The sequence below is a fragment of the Anoplolepis gracilipes genome, chromosome 17 (genome assembly GCF_047496725.1).
Source record: "Anoplolepis gracilipes chromosome 17, ASM4749672v1, whole genome shotgun sequence".
Classification (NCBI taxonomy): Eukaryota; Metazoa; Arthropoda; class Insecta; order Hymenoptera; family Formicidae; genus Anoplolepis; species Anoplolepis gracilipes.
In genome coordinates, this window is record NC_132986.1 from 2,050,174 (window position 1) to 2,068,959 (window position 18,786).

At 34.5% G+C, this 18,786-nt stretch overlaps 2 protein-coding genes across 2 annotated transcripts; both read right to left on the reverse strand.

Moving 5' to 3' along the window:
• Nucleotides 1–34: 34 nt before the first annotated feature.
• Nop60b (dyskerin pseudouridine synthase 1 Nop60B) lies at nucleotides 35–3,299 on the reverse strand. The gene is made up of 8 exons (XM_072908933.1): nucleotides 3,143–3,299; nucleotides 2,664–2,788; nucleotides 2,236–2,568; nucleotides 1,757–2,167; nucleotides 1,513–1,633; nucleotides 1,077–1,333; nucleotides 736–966; nucleotides 35–642 (listed from the first exon to the last, which is right to left on the reverse strand). The coding sequence occupies exons 1-8, from the start codon at nucleotides 3,153–3,155 to the stop codon at nucleotides 568–570; spliced, it is 1,566 nt and encodes a 521-aa protein (XP_072765034.1). The 5' UTR covers nucleotides 3,156–3,299; the 3' UTR covers nucleotides 35–567.
• A 1,480-nt stretch (nucleotides 3,300–4,779) lies between these two features.
• LOC140674991 (uncharacterized) lies at nucleotides 4,780–17,932 on the reverse strand. The gene is made up of 5 exons (XM_072908958.1): nucleotides 17,309–17,932; nucleotides 11,805–11,965; nucleotides 11,160–11,323; nucleotides 9,039–9,207; nucleotides 4,780–7,994 (listed from the first exon to the last, which is right to left on the reverse strand). Exons 1-5 carry the CDS (start codon nucleotides 17,318–17,320, stop codon nucleotides 7,802–7,804), a joined length of 699 nt encoding a protein of 232 aa, XP_072765059.1. The 5' UTR covers nucleotides 17,321–17,932; the 3' UTR covers nucleotides 4,780–7,801.
• Between the last annotated feature and the right edge of the window lie 854 nt (nucleotides 17,933–18,786).

An 18,786-nucleotide genomic window follows, 5' to 3' on the forward strand; every position in this document is an offset into this window, starting at 1 on the left:
TATATATATATATATTGGTGACATAAAAATATATAATTCTTGTCTTCATGATAAAAAAAAAGATATATATAATGTACAGTAAACTCTCTTAATCATTCTTATCAGTCTGAATAGAATGATAATTAGAAATTACAATTAAAAATATTTTTTACATTGAAATATATGCATCTGGGAATGACATAAATGCAATAAAGTATCAACAAACTTACAGAAAAAAAGTAAAAGTCAAATATAAAATTTTTTTTTGTTCATACCTTAAGCCGATATTCATAGTCTGATCTTATATTTAAGATCATTTTAAGATCCTGTTCAATCAATGAAGTAGCTGTAAGCATCATTTTATTGGTTAAACAAGATCTTAAGACGATCTTAAATATAGGTTCAGACTATGAATACTGGCCTTAGAGTATTTAGCAAAATCAAGAAGTTACTGTACAATATATCAAACTAGAATCGGATTCTTAGGCTAGAGAATGTGACATATAATATAATGTCATAAAGAGAAAATAATTTTATATTTTATTAACAATTATTTAATTTTTTTTTTTTTTGCATAAAAAATTATACCTAACTTGGTGTAGGTTCTCGAGTTTTATCCTTTTTCTTCTTCTTTTTCTTTTTTTCCTCCTTTACTGAAGACTCCTATAATATATGTCGTGTAACAATGTAGTAATATATACATATATCAAAAAATTTTCTAATTGTATATTCAAATTAAAATCATGATCTAATTACCTCACTAGCCCCTTCTTCCACTACCATGGACTCTTCACCTTCTGTGTCTTGCTTCTCTTTATTTTTTTTCTTTTTCTTGTCCTTTTTCTCTTTCTTTTTATCTTTTGGTGATGATAATTCCGGTGATATTTCTTCTTGTTTCACAGAAATATTTGTATCTGTTACACTTGTCTCATCTTCTCTTTTCCTTTTTCTAGAGCTAACGTTCTCGAGTTCACCATTGTTTTCCGTCTATATTTATTTAAATATTTTATAAATTGTTAATTTCTCATATATATAAAAATCTACTCTTATTAAAAAAATATTAAAGAAATTAGAAAGTTAAAATAATTAAGACTTGCCTTAATTTCTGCCGTTGACGTTGCTGTTGGTGCAGAATAATCCGTGTAATTTTGTAGCCAACTTGCAGGTGTGTTTTCATTTGGTTTTCCATATTTATCCAAGGTCCCTTCAAGTACCATACGCTTTTTTTGTGATGCTTTAGGACCCAAGCCCCACTTCCTTGGATATGCATCCCTCTCCATGATTACTCTTTTGATTTTTGCAGCCACTCCATGATCACAAGCAGCCATAGTTGGAGACGTCATCAAAGCTATGGCTAAATATATATAAATAAAATTGTTTAAATATTGTTTAAAAAAAATATAATTTTTTTCCAGAAATAAATATAAAAGTAATATATAAATTTTGTATTTCTCTTACAAGTATAATAATAAATAATGCAAGAAGTCAAATAATGTACATCATTATATACAATTATTCTGAAAATATACTTACCAATTGCAACAGCTTCGCCTTTAGTAGTTACAATTACAATTTCTTGGTTTAACTCTATCCCTTGGTCATACATTATAACACCTGGCAACATTATTTTAGCTCCGTAACAAATTGCATTTACCTACAAATTCATAATATAATGCTAATGTTGCTGTTAAATACAAATATTAACTATAAATAAAATTAATTTAACAAAAATCTTATTCTTGTATTTTAATTAAGAAATAAAGGCTCGAACACATACAGCACTATCTTTCAAGATGATCCTCTTGTGATTCATTAATAGCACTTCTAACGGTTTTATAACTCTCCTCAAATAAGATTCGTCTCCATGATTATCATACAACCATTGGGCATCAAGAATGTCATGCATTGTGACCATAGCATCATTTTCAGACTGAACACCGGAACGAATTCTCCGAAGTTCTTGCATATTGCCACCAGTACCTACATAAAGTCCAAGATGGACACACATGGTTCTAATGTAAGAGCCAGCTTCGCAACTGACACGGAACACTCCCATATTAGTTTCCTTGTTAAAATCGAGCAATTCATTCTCATATACTGTCCTAACGCGAAGTTGTCTTTTGACCGCAGATATCAATGGTGGCCTTTGAAACAGAGCACCTCGCAATTTTTCCAACGACTGCTTTACCTAAATCATCACATAACATTAATGTATGACATCATGCGAGATATCTTTACAACATTCCAATAACTTACTTTCTGAATATTTTCTGGTGCAGAGTGGAGTTTAAATACGGCAACATATTCCTTTCCAGCAGACTGTTGGGACTTGGCTAATCTGGTTGCTCTGTCTATACAAACTATCAAACATCCTGATACCTTAGGATCCAGTGTACCTGAGTGACCAGTCTTCTCTACCCTTAAAATCCTCTTTATCCAAGCTACCACCTCGTGTGACGATGGATTGCAAGGTTTGTCCAAGTTGATGCATCCTGATTTTATGTACTCTGACAAGGTACGATTGAGTGGAGTAGAACCACATGTTAAGGGTGTAAAATGTTTTGTACGTGTCAACATTTTGTCAAAATTCTGCGATAAATAAATAAGAAATTTCTTTTCATTATTGTATTTCATTTGGTTTTTATTGTGTAAGAAAAGATTTACAAAAAAACCGAATCACTGACCTTAAACAGTAGAGGCCAATCTTTATATTCCAGCTTTACCTCCTCACTGGAGGGTTCTATCTCGCACTTCATCGTCCTTTGAATTTCGCCGAGCGATAGCTTATTCTTCTTCTTCTTACTTTTTTCTGCAACAAGACCGATAATAATCTAACCTATTCAATTACTATACAATTATATATACAGCATATCTATCTTTCTTTTTTTAAACTAAATTTGCCAGTGCAAATTTAGAGCTCAAAAACTGTTGATATATCGGGATTTTTCGATATTTCCGATAATACTGTCATTTTAATCGATCGTGAAACTAAGCAGAAACACGTGTATATCATAAGATGTTACAAGATGGAAATCATAACAGAAACCACGCGGCTTGAGACGCTGCTGATGGTCACAATAATGTAAGAAAGCACGAGCACACAAAATTAATGTTGGAAAAATAATATTTTGCAACGCACGTACAAAAAATAATATATATTTACCGTCTTCTGCCATTTTCAAGTAGTATTAAAACACGTGCAGTTACGTATGTATAATCCAAGCTCTAAATTGTTCCGAATGCAGTGAAATACTCCAGAGGGCCGGAGGAATAAAGTTTAATAGAAGAGCAACCGAACGAGATTTACAGATTTGCGTTCCAAAAACTATTCAGAATAATGTGACATTTATATAAAATATGAGAATGACGAATCAGTCTCCGCGAGAGGTCTCCACAGTGCCTCCGGTGTACTTTTAACCAATCACAGTAAAAGGAACCAAGCTTTTCCTTGTTTTCTCCTGATTGGTCTATTAAAAATTGTCTAGGAATTTTCGTGCATCTATCGTTTGTGTCTCTATGGAAATGTTATTTTCCTTGCAATAGACTGCTAGCGTCAACTGGATCCAATTTAGAGCTGGCCGAACTACATGGCCAAATTTATTTTTCGTATCGCGTGGTAAAACGACCGATTTGGTTCATGTCTCTGCTAGATCCATGATTGCATGGATCTGAAAAGCATGGAAATGCTATGAGTTTATTAAAATATAATATATATTTCATTAATATTATTTTAGCTGCGCGGCTTTATTTTTTTATTTTAATATACATATATATTATAAATAACACACACACACATATATATATATGTAATAGTCGGCTAATTTTTATTAAAAAGTACGCATAAATTTACAATATAATACGTAATTATACACACATGAATGTTTTATATTCGAATTATAAAAGAACACTTACAAAAATTAATAGTTTTTTTCTTATAAATATATTAATAAATCTTAATTATAATTAATATTAGAATTAATATAAAAAATTTAACAATTTATGTTAACATTTCTCACTATTAGAATAAATAGGAAACGTTTACGTATTTTTTAATTATACTTATTAACTTTGCATTTTTACCGGATATACACTCTACTATCACGATTTTATTTAACGGATCTACATTATTTTCGGATCCGCGAATGTGTTCGTTTGCATTCGTTTGAAGAGGAGCACTAAAATTGCTCGTTATCCTATTTGTGTACATACGTACTTATATGTAACTCTTTCGATACCGTTATGCACTAAAAATAGAGAATGCTAGAGCAGGCTAAAGCGCGCGGAGCGTCTTCCTGCGTCGCGAGGAATCTCGATCGTTGGCGGCATGCTTTGTGTGTACTTATTTTGCCCGTCGTAAATCATACACGACACGGCACGTCATAGCAGTGGCTAGTTATTCCGTAAGACAGGGAAATCTATTATAAGGAATGCGTAATAATTGGAAAAGGAAAAAATACATCCACGTGATTTACAACGGAGAGGATAGTCCGCTAATAAATTATGTGATAAAATCATCGCGTTTCTTTAGAATTTGCAGCTCAAGTAAGATTTCTTTGTATTGAAATCTCTTTTTTACTTTTAATGCGGAATTATTTCCATAAGTTTTCAGTTAAAAGTTTCATCAAGAAAAGATCAATTTCTAATAAATCGAAATGAATTTAATTCTGCGAAATCATTGCGTTTGAAATTACCTCATCGTATATTGTGTAAATAATAGTAATTAAAATAATTGAGAAATGTATAATAATTAGAAACGTAAAATGTGGAGGGAAAGGAAAAAAGTGTATATACACGCAAGACTTACGATGTATAATAATCTAATAATAAATTATAAATACATGAATGCATGTTACAGCTATAAATACAAAAAGTGAAAAAATGAGGAATATCCATTTCTAGATATATCGCGCGCACACGTTCAAAATTGTCAAAATTTCTTCTTTCCTTATAGATACGAGCCGGACGATGGTCGATAATTGAGTTCGATACGATTGACCACGCGATCTTAAATTAAAATGTTACATATTATTTTTCGCAATTGGACGTTGTAGGAGAGCATCAATATTTTTTTTTTTTTTTTTAATTTGAATGCTACTTTCGGGCTCGTATTCAAACTTGTATTCAGGCAGGTCAGAGGGTCTCGTAGAATCGCCATCATCACAATGATGTTCATCAACTTTCGGCTGCTGCGCGCATCTCTCGTCGTCCTCGGAAGAGACGAGAGAGCGCGAGATACCTAGTCCCTGGAGGGGACCCGCAAAGCAACGAGTTAACGGTACATTACGGACTCGTCGGAATTCACAGTACGCTCTCTCTATTCCCGACGTACGTATAGTACGACGTCAGGTTTTGTCACGAAGTCCGGTTTCTTCCAGAAGCGCGCAAGCAAGCAAGCAGGGCAATGCGCCTTCAGGGGAAGACTCGAGTCGCGATGCAAGCTATAAACAGGAAGTAGTGCGCCCGCTTTTGCCCCCATGCATCGTCCTAATGATCTTGACTCTCTCTCTCTCTCTCTCTCTCTCTCTCTCTCTCTAGGTCAGCAGGTTGGAGTCGATATCGTGTCAGCGGACACATAATGACACACTCCCGGAGAATACTTATCGATGTTATTACAGTCACTACTGCCGCGAGAAACACAAGTGTTTGATTTGATTAGATTTTTATGTGTTTTAGCTATAGTGATAATTTAATTTCCGACTTATTTATCAAGGAAAGATTTTAAGATATTTAAATAACAGCATTTAAATAATGAAAGAATTATATATATATATATATATATATATTATTGATTATCCTGCGCGTCAAAGAAATTTATTACGTAATTTTGATGGAAAGGTACTTAACGTCGACGAGCGATAAATTACGACGTACATAAATTCCGGATTAAATTATCACCGAAGGAATATTACATGCTTCACTAGAATTAAATCTCGCCGTTGTGCTTTTTTGTCGCGTGACTTGTAATAAGTCGTGTGAGAGTTCCGTTGTTCCATCAGATATCCTGGAACCTGGATGAAAAATCTGGTCGAACCAGACGATTCTACGAGTGAGATACGTCGTAAAGATAAATTTACGTAGCGACGATCGCCCGTCCGGATATGTCGCAATCCTCGTCCGATTCTACGAGGAAAACACGTTCATCTTATTGCGATATATATATAATAATAGCACGCCGTGATATAACTTTACGACGACGTAAAAAGCGCTTAGGGGAGCCGGTGGACGACGCTCCCTCCCGTCACCAGACGGATACCCAAGCTCAGCTGAAACCGCGCTATTTGCACCTGCTCGAAACCGGCTCGGGGAGGCGGCGAGTCTAGTGAACTCGATCGAATTCCGAGACCGGATTCCGCGAAACGCCGTTGTCGTCCACTGTGTCCCGATTTGCTTTTTCATTTACCGGCAGAATAAGTGTCCTCCCGAGGTTTTTGGCACGAGAAAGGAAGGAGGATGAGAACAGGGAGGATAGTGGCTCAAACCGTATTTGCACTTCAACTATCCGGAACGAATAAGAATATTTTGTACTATGAATCGATATTGTTACAATACATATGTTATTGTTTTTTTTTTTTTTTTTTTTTTATCGGAGTATCAATAGCTTATCACAGTTGAACGGTTCATAGCAAGAGTAGAATAATATTCCATCATTTGTGAGATTTACTTTAAATATGAAAAATGGATCTTGCAAATTATATAGATTTGATTTAATTTTTGTTTTAAACTGTTTAATTTAAATGTAACTTATTTTGTTTTTTGCTTAAATAATAAGGTTACTCACATATTCAATTTAATTTTAAATATTTGTTTTTCTCCAGAAAATATCTTTAAAATTGTTCCAAAAGAGATTTAAATCAAAAGAGCTTATAAGTATTTGAATAATAGTTTTATCCATATTTTAAACGTGTGAAATATCTAATAACAAATTCCTTATTTGCTGCTCTACTTTGTATTTTTTATAGCGAAAAAATATTTACATAAAAAGACAAAGTATAAAATACATATAATAATTTTTAAATAACATATATGAAGAATAAATACGGTTTGAGTATTTAACGAGTCGATTGATTCGACTTATTCGTCGAGTATTAGCCCAGAAAAATACTCAAAATCTTGAAAAGATGTTACATAAATTCGTATAAAAATTAACATCAATGAAATCCATCAACTGCGGCAGTCTTATCATCCGTAGTTTGCGTCAGACGATGGATTAGCTTGTCGCATATTATAAATAATTTGTCTAGGTCTCATGAATTGAAATGCATTGTCACAAATGCAATACAACGATACAAAGACACTACGACGAAGAGTGATTCATTCACTAGAAATATTTCTTTCAAGAAATCTTTATTGTATTAATTTCGTTCTATTATTAACTCATTGGTAGCCAATCCGAAGTAATGCATTTCCACAAATGTTCTAGATTGAAAGAATATAATATAATAAAGAGAAAAATAAGATTACATATTATTTAGAAAAAAAATATATATAACATAAAATTCGATTATAGTTAATAATCAATTAAAGAAAATAGATCGAATTAAAAGAATAAATAATCTTTATAGCTAACGAGTCTAGCCTTTCGTAAAAAAAGTAGAGAGATTTATTTAGGTCCGAGTAGAATTCATTTTGTGCAGGCACACATTTATCAGATTTCTCTCTAGAAATAAATCTAGCGTTGCATTGATGAGATTGCCGAGCTATACAAGGTTCTCTCGAAATCGCTCTATACCATTCCGGCAAGATGCGAGTTGTTTACAATCCCCTGGTTTTGGACGAAGAAACAGTCCAAGATGCTTGTGACACTTGTGACATTTGATGAAGATTAGAAGCTCGGTACGGCCGGTGGTGTGTCGGTGGACGAGCTCGCCGTGTTTCTCGGCTTGCACACGCAACCGCTTTCTACCAGCACGTAATCCTGGCCGGTCAAGGTCACTGGACCCAGAGGAATCACCAGAAACAGGTACGGCACGTACGTCTGCGTGCATTCGCCGTGAACCACGTCGCATTCCTTCGATCTGAAACAACGACCGATGAAAGATTCTGTTGGGTTCGTTCACCGGAGAACTGGAAGAGCTGTTTAGAGTTGTGTGTTTGCGCGAGTTGTGATACCGCGGCGCTCGAGAATACATAAGCATCGCTGACATAACTTCGGATACATAATAGGTTTCAAGAACTTCGAGAGATAATTATGAAATTATGGAACGTTATTGATGTATAGTTTTTTTGTTAAGAAATCATTTTTTGCAATTAGAAAAAAAAAGACATTTTTTCAAATTATATTATTACTTTCTCACTCGGCTTAATAATCGTTTATTATTCCGTTAATTTGAAATTCTTCGATATTTATATTTAATATGTGTATATTTATATATATATATATATTTCGATAGACGAACGAAGAGTTTGAAATATTTTTTCAAAGTATTCTGATAATAATCACGTTTAATTAACGATGTTTTATGCTAGCAGAGCTACGTTTGAGTTATCTCTCGGAAGGAATTTCATGTAAAAAAAAGGCCTCAAAAGTAGGCGTATGTCGATCACGAACACACAGTCGTAAACCAGTTCAGCCTACTGTGCCACATTCGAATTAATTCAGTGAGCAGACGGCCCAGGTGAATTTCAATCTGGTCCGATGTCCCGCTGGTTTCTTATAAATCACCGTTTACAATTTCGTGCAATATATCGCGTCGATAAATATCGACCCACAGACAAACCCCCATCTACATAAATTAACTGCAGAAATCGTATTGTCGTCCTAAGCAAGGCGCTTATATAGGGTGTCTCAAAATCATCGAATATTTTATTTTAAATTTGCAATCAAGTTTTGCTATGCAAAAATTTCGAGCCAAGTCTAACGAAAACATTTTCTTTTTTTTTTTTTTTTTTTTGGAAAAATTTGTCGCGTAAAGTAAACTGTCGATTTAGAAATCTAAATAAATTATTCAGGGTGAAAGACGGACTTGGTAAAAAATTTAATGTCACAAAGATTAAGATACTGGCGAATGCAAAAATTGATTTCAAATTCTCCAAAAGTCCCAGTTATACACGATACTCACTCGCAGACTTCGAAGACAACCTGTTGCAGGAGATCGGGGAACTTCTGAACGATCGTTACCGGTTGTCCGCTAGTGAGGCTGATGCCGTACATAGGTGCCGTGGTGTTGTACCTCGTTTTGCAGAGTCTGGCGGGCGAACCGCAACTTTCCTTCGCGGAAACCGCACGGCCTGAAAACCCAGTGACGATTACTTCGTCGCTATATAATTTTTTTACCTTATAATGCGCAATTATAATATAACATGCATTATGATACTTGATGCTGCTTATCATATTTTCTTATATGCTATACTTATATACGCAAATATCTGTACTTAACGTATAACGTTATTGTGGTTTATTGACAGCACTAGAACGTTATAATACGGTATATTGCGACATAGTCCCGTAATAATACGGGATTGAATATTGAATATGCGGTCCCTACGGAATCATGATGATCTGCAGCATCTTTTCAAATACATATATATATATATATATATATATATATATAAATATTTTATTATTTATCAATTTGTTTTTATAACGCATAAAAAATTTATCATTGTTCAAGTTTGGTCATTATCTTGGTGGCAAAGATAAAATAAAAAATAGTAAGTAAATATTGGCTTTTCGATATAACATACTTCTTTTTCCTATTTTTATAAAAGAGATCAACAAGATTTTTTCCCGCTTAAATGGCACGTGCATATATTATTATTTTTAAAAATATATAAGTATTAAATATAAATTTGTAATAGTTGATCGCACAACAATACTAATTTCTTTTGCACCAACTTGACAACTATCGGACGATTAATTTTTCCGATCGAGTATTAGGTACTGTCGATATTAACCGGCGTTCGATCGAGATTCGCTCTCGGAATCAGCGGTCTTTGTCGGAGATACATCCCGAGGAACACACATACATGCTCGAAACGACCAGTGTGGGTCGTCGGCGGGTCCCGTTATGAACACAACGATAACTGTATTGGCCGGATAACACGGTGCCTTATTACCTGGCCCCGGAGTAGCCACAAGCTCCAACTCGATTATCGAGAAGATCGAGCATCTGGAGAGGCTTCTCCCGCGATCGGAAAACTCATCGCCGGCAAATCATCTCTCCGATCGCGCGAATTTCGCAGAAACCCCGACGACCGGTCAGGGAATACGAAGCGATTGGAAGCGGGTTTTCGTGTCATAAGGACAGCTGCATAACTCAAGGCTGCAGGGCACCACGAGCCGCGATCGTAAACGACTATACATGCCGGTGGTACCTGCCTACCTCACGACTGTCCGTTCTAATTTTCGCGAAGGCTTCAAACGCCAAGCAATTTTTTTCCAAGCCTGCGTGGGAATAGTGTTGTTTTACGCAAATATATATACGCGTACTTGCCGGATAATTTGCATTCGCGCTGATTTTGCATCTAATTTCGGGATAGTTTCTAGAATCTCAAAATCCGAGCTTGATTAAAAATTTAATATGTATATTTTGATTTGAAAACACAATGTTTTCGATAAGATTGAAATATATAATATTTACTTATTTAAATTCTACGTCGGTTTATAAGCATAGTAATATAATTAATATTATTATCTCAATTTCATTCTTGAATGCATTTATATATAATAGATTGCATTTATTAGACTTTTAATTTTGTTAATAAAGTTGATAGCACAATTGATTGCTTTCTTTGCAAATTAAAAGAGAGGAAAGATAAAATTTATTATTTCGTATCAAAGTCACTATTGCGACTAGTTTCCAAGCTTTTTGCCTTCTAATTTTAATTCTCGATTCATATTTAATAAAGATGAGGACGAATAATTTATTTGTTTCCGTACTGATAAATAAAGAGAGGCATGATCGATTTTACATATAATTAAACTTTCGTTCATAATTCCGTTAATATTGTACGATAAACCGATTAATGAGAAATTAACTTCACCGAACCATAATTCTCTATTTATTTAAATAAAAATATTAAAAATATCGCAATTCTCGCGCGCGTACAAATGTGCTGCAATAGGTAGGTATAAAGGGCCGAGATAAAACAAGATTAATGTCTCGCGCGGTTTGCAAGCAGCAGGAAACGTTGCTTGTTCAGATACGCGGAACACACATTGCGTTCAAACACGGGCTCACCGTTCCGGGAGTTTCCGGCGATGGAGTAGTCTCCGCGGGCCACTTTGTAGTTGTACAAAAGCGCCTGCCTTGTTCGTTCAGGATCAATCGTCCGTGGCTGATGCGATCGCGCGGTTCGACTACTGCCCGTCCACAGATTCTTGAAGCTCCTCGATATCGCGGCTCTGCAAGAACAGTATATGTATATATATATATATATATACCATCTGTTGTACTCTCTGCCTCTCGAGAGCCATTAGATTTTTTTCTCTTATTTTATACATTACTAATCGATTGGGATTTAAATATATTATGAGATAATTTTTTAAATAAAAAAGAAATTCAATAGATCTCTCAACATTGTATACTTAATTCATTCATGTTTTGTTTTTTCACCCGAAAGTGAAAAGGGACGAATAAAATATTTGTAACTATACGTTAAATATCTATTTTCAATATAATAACAGTTTGATTTTTAATTGAAATTATTGATAATAACTGATAATAAAAATTGACGACAAATTTGCAGAATTGATTAAACATATGTATATGAGTGTAAATTATCAGATATTAAAAATTTTAAATACATCCTATTCTTTCTAACTTTCTGTGTTGTATAAATTTGTATAAATTTCCAATCTTAAAAATATAAAACTTGCTACTTACGAGGGATATTGCATATTATTTGGTCCTATACAGTCACTCGGATCAGTAAGTGCGTCACCCCAAACATATTTTAGACCCAGGCCGTTGCCCTCGCATTTCTTGGCGTCATGGGCATGCGTAAACGCCGTGATAATAAGTATCAGACCGAGATACCTGGACATCTGAAATCAAACAGAAAATACATTCTAGAAATTACGTTTAAATATTGTTATATATTTAGTAATAAAACAGTCATACAAATAATAGGTATGTTTCATAAAGTATTCCTTGACGTAATATTTTAAATATTTCGAAGAACTTTTGTATCAATCTCGACTTTGAAAATTTGAAGGAAACAATTAAATACATATATACTATTAAATTCTAGCTACGCATAATTTAAATACGAAATAAAAACTTAAGGTATTTAAAAAAGGTATTTAAAGTAACAGTGTGAATATTCTACGTTACATTTTACGTAGATAGATATTTCAGTATTTCACTTGCAGAATGATAGACCGCAAACACAACATAACAGCTGCATTAGATAATAATGTGATAGTCGCGTCGGGAGAAGTGCCGCGAGCGAAATCTTGCCGGCAGGACATTATCTTTTTGTTAATAAAGATTGATATCTCTGATGATGTGAACTGATGCTGCGTCAGCATGCGTAGGTAGGATAAACACAAGCGAGTGAGCGGAGCGAACGATCTTAGAAGTTGAGTTCGCAAGAGGTCAAGAGCAAAAGTAAATGACACATGCAGGTGTGAGCATGTAGTACTTTATAGCCTGGAAGAAAATTCCGCAATGTCTTCCTGAATTGAAGCAATTTCATGGAGCAGTGAGTCACTGCTTTCAATTGATAGTCTTCAAAGAGAATCTTAGAGAATGTATATACGATCAATATATATAAATATTCTTGTATAAAAAATTATATTTATCTATTAATAATGTAATTAATAATATAAGTAATATATTTATATATTAATTATATTAGGTGTTAAATGTTATCAATAAACATAATAATATATAGGCCGAGCAGAAAAAAGGATACAAAGTTTTATTTTAAATAGTTTTCTAAAAGGTAAAAAAAACGTAATTATAATAAAAAAATTCTTTTTTATTTATTTGTTCACTTTTTTAAGAGAGCTGATTTGAAAGTGATTACGAAGCTTTGATTTTTCCAAAGAGAGGATTCTGTAAAGTTCTATATACATATATTCGAGTATATTTTCCACAAAAAAACTACGATTTTATGGAGAAGCGGATATACATAGTTGATTCCCGTTTGCATTCAATCATATTTTCTTAGTTATCGCTATATATATATATCGCTCTAATTAATCCCGTTTACGGTGCGAGCACCGTACGTACGCGTAGCTACGAGTAATTTGATGTAACGGATGATCGTCGGTTCGCCGGGAAATCACCGGTTCTTGCGGGGCTCGCCATCATTTCCCTCTCGGAATCCGCATCGAAAGGATTTCCGTTTCGCAGGTGAAGTTCGCCGTGAAAAAAAAATCACGTCGGCCAGTGTTCTTTTTCCTTTCGCGGCGCTTCGTACGTGAAAATCGCGATGTCTGCGAGGAAGAGAGAAAAAAGAGAGAGAGAGAGAGAGAGAGAGAAAAAGATAGGAGAACAGATAGAGAAAGAAAGGAGAAAACACGAATTAAAAATAATCATTAACCGCAATCGCATAATTATTGCACGCATCATTAATGACTCCCTACATGTAATTTGAGGTTTCTAGGTTGCTGGAACCACGTGGAAATCCGTTAGACGCGCTTATATGTATATTTACTATTACGATAAGTGAAAGCGATCGGAAAGAAGCTTGTCGATCGCGCATTTTAATTGCGATTTTTATATCCTGGTGTCCGCGTTACCGGTGCGGAATAATAATAAGCGGGGATTATTGCTTTTCGATGTTGATGTGAGTCCTCGTCTGGCGAGACGCAATTAATTCTGGCATGATTAAAAAGCACTGGCCACCAATTCTATAGATCTCCTTTTTTTTTTTAGAAAGAAAAATTATTTATATTAGAAATCGTAAAAAAAAAAAAAAAGAATATAATGACATTTGAGTCACATTTTAAAATATCACCGTGAAAGTAGTTCTATTTTTTAAAAATCTGCTAATACTTTCATGATTTTTAGATTGACAGGTCTTTTTCCCCCGTGACTTGAAAATATTTTAATCTTTAACCAAAATCTCTCTCTAAGCAATATTTTATAAATTCTTTAGTCTTTTTAGTTTTTTCCAAAATAAAATATCTTTCTGAGATTCTAATACTAAGGGCAAAAGAATTATACTTTTATGATACGTATAAAGAATAACATTTTATATAAATATTATCAGAGAATTATCAGATTTTCGCATCGCGGTACTATCTCGAATTGTTACAATTAAATATGGATAAGTCGATAAAAATCTCGAAAACAATTACTGTCTCTTATGGAGAGGACATGATTTGACTGACATTTGACAGGCGCACTTCAATAACAAGCCGCAGAGAGAGAGAGAGAGAGAGAGAGAGAGAGAGAGAGCAAGGAAATCATTAGCAGATACCGTCCAAGGTTGGTCAATGGCCGTGACCGTCGAGAGCATTCGACATACCTGTTACCTCGGCAAATCCTTGATTCTCAGCATTGATTCCCCTCAATCACGTATATATCCGCGTAATCGAAATACGACTTACAACCTCCTCGGATTGCGTTCCATTAACGAGATATATCGAGAGAAAATTGGTACGCGAAGATCGACGGACCGTTACGACGGCCGCGCTCTCTCGAAAAAGTGCTTAAGCTGTATGTGTTGACGCAAGTTAATTAAGTCGAAAGAAGGACAATAATTGCCGGGTACGACTACGTGAATGAATGCGCGCAACAATCGCCAAGGATGATTATTATTACACTCTCTCGTTATACGGACTAAAACTCTGCCGGATCTCTGGCGCGCGATCCCGATTACTCTTTCCGCTCCATCGCTCGCCTTTGACATTATCCCCGTCCTGGGAGCGAAGTAACAACCGAGCCGTGTTTCTTTTTGCGGCTGCGAAAAAGGCGCTCGATTAATGTTACGATTAATCAAAGCTTTGCTGCGCTTCCTACAGCGCGGGTTTATTTTGCGAGTCGGGAAAAGGTCGATCGTAGATAGAAAGAGAGAGAGAGAGAGAGAGAGAGAGAGAGAGAGAAAACTAATTCGATCTCGCGATCGTGCCTTCCGTTCCGATACGTCCCGCTGTATAACGTTACTTATTCCACCGTTGCGACCTTGCGGTTAATTAAAAGCGTTCTCACGCCGGATCCGCGATGCGGATCGGTCGAAAGCGCCAGCTCTTAGATATACGATGAGACATACGCGTCGCGCATACGCGATCTGTATATCTAGTTCGAATTTACGATATACTTTGGCTGGTCGAGATTCCGAGGGAATACAAATCTGTAGTTAATGAGAAAGAAATTTCAGTAGCGTCAGTCGTGGAGTTGGGATCTCGATGTGGAACTAACAAATATGTAGGCACTTGCAATACTATTGCCAAATCACACGCTCTTTTACATACATATATTATTTTCCAGGATATTAATTAATAATACAGACATACAGAAATTGAATACAATTTTTACATTTTCACATTGGAGAGAGTCATCGAAACAAAGCTAATTAAGATAATATCAATAATTGCATCACGAATTATTATTGTTGTAGATTTTTGAAATTAAATAACGTTCAACTTAATTAAAGAAAATTTATCATCGTGTCGAAATATGTCTGGGTTGAATGATTAAGGGGAATAGAAGCGACGTGCACGTGGGAATCATCTGAACTTGAGACCCGCGATCGAAAGATCTCTGCCGGCTCCGCGCTGGCGGCGATTTCGGATGGGGACGCTGCAATTATTTCAAGCAAAGATTTCTCACGTCCTTCTCTAATCCCCTCTCGATTGGACATAAAAATATATTATTACTGATCAAATTAAAACACTGCTTCTGTTTCTCTTCTTATGAGATACAACAGCTTAACGACGTTAGAAAAATCTACTCTATTGGAAATGTGTTTTATAAACACAGATTATATAGCTTTTTTTTCTATGTATAATATTATCGTTTTATAGAAATCGATAATTTGTAAAACATTCCCTTTCTCGCGTCTATCTTGCATATACGTTGCATATGAAACAATTTTGATACTTATTTAGGTGAATAATAAAGTAGAATATCTGAAGTTTGAAATTTTTCTTTCGCGATTTTGTCAGAGAGAATTTTATATATATATATAATTTTCTGTAGCAATTATTGTATAGTTTTTTTTTAGTCTTTAGAGCATTACATAATAATTATAATTATCGAAATATATTTTCAAAATCTTCGCAAAATTTATTACAAATAATTTCTCTCGCTCTCTCTGTCTCTCTCTCTCTCTCTCTCTTTCTCTCTCGCTATTAATTCGCTAGTAAAATATTTAATCTATATTTATCGTTATTTATCGTTGAACCTATTTTTTATCAATTTCCAATATTTGATTTACATTTGTTTTATATTTTACCTATTTTTTTTTATGTGATTAACGAGAAAAGTTTGATTAAGGAACGAATTTACGTTTTTATCTGCTTCGAAAAATAGATGATTCCTATGGTCCATACGCGTCAAGAATTCTAACGGTAACGTTGAATCGTCCAAAACGTCGTTTCTTCTTATTTGTAAGGCGGATTTTATCGAGGGTACTTGGGTTTACTTATCCTCTTACTCGATAACGGTATACGTGTTTCGGTGATTCATTTCGTGAATAAATTATTATAACTGTCGTATCGCGTGTGAGACTGAAATTCTCTCTCATTGTCAGTCTTGCGGTTAATGTTGTATCAAATGAGCAATTTACTTGCTTTATTTTATAGAAATATTTTATAAAAGATAATTTAAAAAAATAAATTGTGTGATACAATGCATTTTTGACCATGCATACTTTTAAAAATTAATACACTAGCAAATTCTTGTCTAAGAATTTAAAGAATGTATGTAGATTTGATCTAATTTTGGTAAATCAGTATTTAGTCAGTATCAATGAAATACAGAACAAATGTAAATATATTCAGCTTCGTTTCGTAATTTTTCTTATCGATAGTTGTTGATGACAGGAATAATTGTCGACCAATATTCTTTCGAGAAGCGAGATTGAATTGTAATTTCGAATACCTCGAGAACAATTCGCAATCTGCAGCTGCAAAGCTAAACGTCACGCATTTTATGTCCTGGATAATAAACTTTCGAGCACCCAGCCTCAGACTACACTGCATTTTAACATCGTCTGTCTTGAACTGTTTTAACACATCGTCTACTTGTGCTCGCGTAGATCTTTCAATCGCGAGGGATGTTTGTGACCGCCAATCTATACACGCGCTGAACCTATAGATCCTGATCACTTTTTCTGTCACAAACTTGAAGCAAACGAAATTTATAAGTCTCGTGAAAATTGTCGATTGCTGTTCGAATTATAATTCTGAAGACATTTATTTGCTTTTACTCACCGTGAGGAACATTTGTTTCAGGTTGCGTTACAAGTCCTTTCTCGGCCCGTCCGGCGACCTCCACGTTACATTAAAATCGACCGAAATGTCCTCGAAAGATATCGGGTAAGTTAAAAAAAAAAAAAATATAAAAAAAGGGATATGAAAATTGGAGCACACGAGTCTCTCGTTCTTTCTCTTTCTTTCTCAAACACCGTTCATGTCACTGCACCGGATGTCGAGTGAGGTCGAGCACCTCCGTCCTCGCAGGTGGATGTCCAGAGGTTGACTGTAGAATCGTAAGTAACCGCTCTCTGTGCCTCTGTGCTTGGGCAGCGAGCCGGGGCGAAAGAGGGGATCTCTCTTTCTCTCTGACTGGGGATACTGGCCCCTATTCTGCCTCTAAACCTTTTTCCGCTTGCTGATGAAGAAAGATGATCCGGTGTGAAAGAGGGTAGCCCTCCGTCGTGGCTCCTTTTCTCAGGTCGTGCAGATCGGACAACGTAGAATAATCAAAGTTTCGTAATAATAGGACTGTGAGAAAAATTTGGAAAAATTATCCAGTCTTATTTAAAGGAAATTTCCGACTAATGAGAAAGGAGGAGGGTCAATAAAGGCCCGATTTTGGCCCACTCATTTACAACGAAATCATGAATGGGCCAAATTCGAGCCTTATTGACCCTCCTCTTTTGCTGATCGATATTATTTAAGTATTTCGCTATATGAATATTGATTAATATTTGGAAACATGCGAATAATTTAATAAATAAATATTTGGCGTTCAACTGATGAAGAAAATTAATTTGATAAAGTTTTGCAATATAAAAAGATTGAATTTTCAAGTTTTCCCGAATAATTTCACACACTGTCCCTTTACATTAAAAAAAATCGCAAAAAGGGAGAAAAAGAGGAAAACCTTTTTATAAAAATTGATTAGATATATCTACGCATTTTTAAAATTCATTTAAAAAATTGTAATAAAATATGTAATTTTTTATCCCGTGTAAAGCATGAGAGCATGATACGATGATCTAATCTTTTATATTCCTTTTTTTAATTGTTACTATTATATTAATATCTATAATATGCTATATAGTTTAAATACAATATAAAGACTGTTCAATATATTTATAATTGAAAAATATTTTTTTTATATATACTGCTCTTATACAGAAAAGATACATGAGATGTTCCTCTTTTCTTAAGAACAAAATATCTTATCTAAATTTTTTAACATAACTAGTACTAAAAGCATGGCAAAATGTCATATTGTTCAAAGAATTCTTTTTTTTTTAAATTTCATTAACAACTAATAAATTGAGTAACAATATTGACATTTACGAACATTTCTGTGCATCATAAAATCATAAACTATATCTTATGTTCATAGTATAAATTGTACTTTTAAAACTTCAAAGACCTAACAAATGGATACAAGTAGTTTACGGTCGGCGTTTTAATAATCGTCTAATGTTAATATGAATAAAAAACGGATAAGT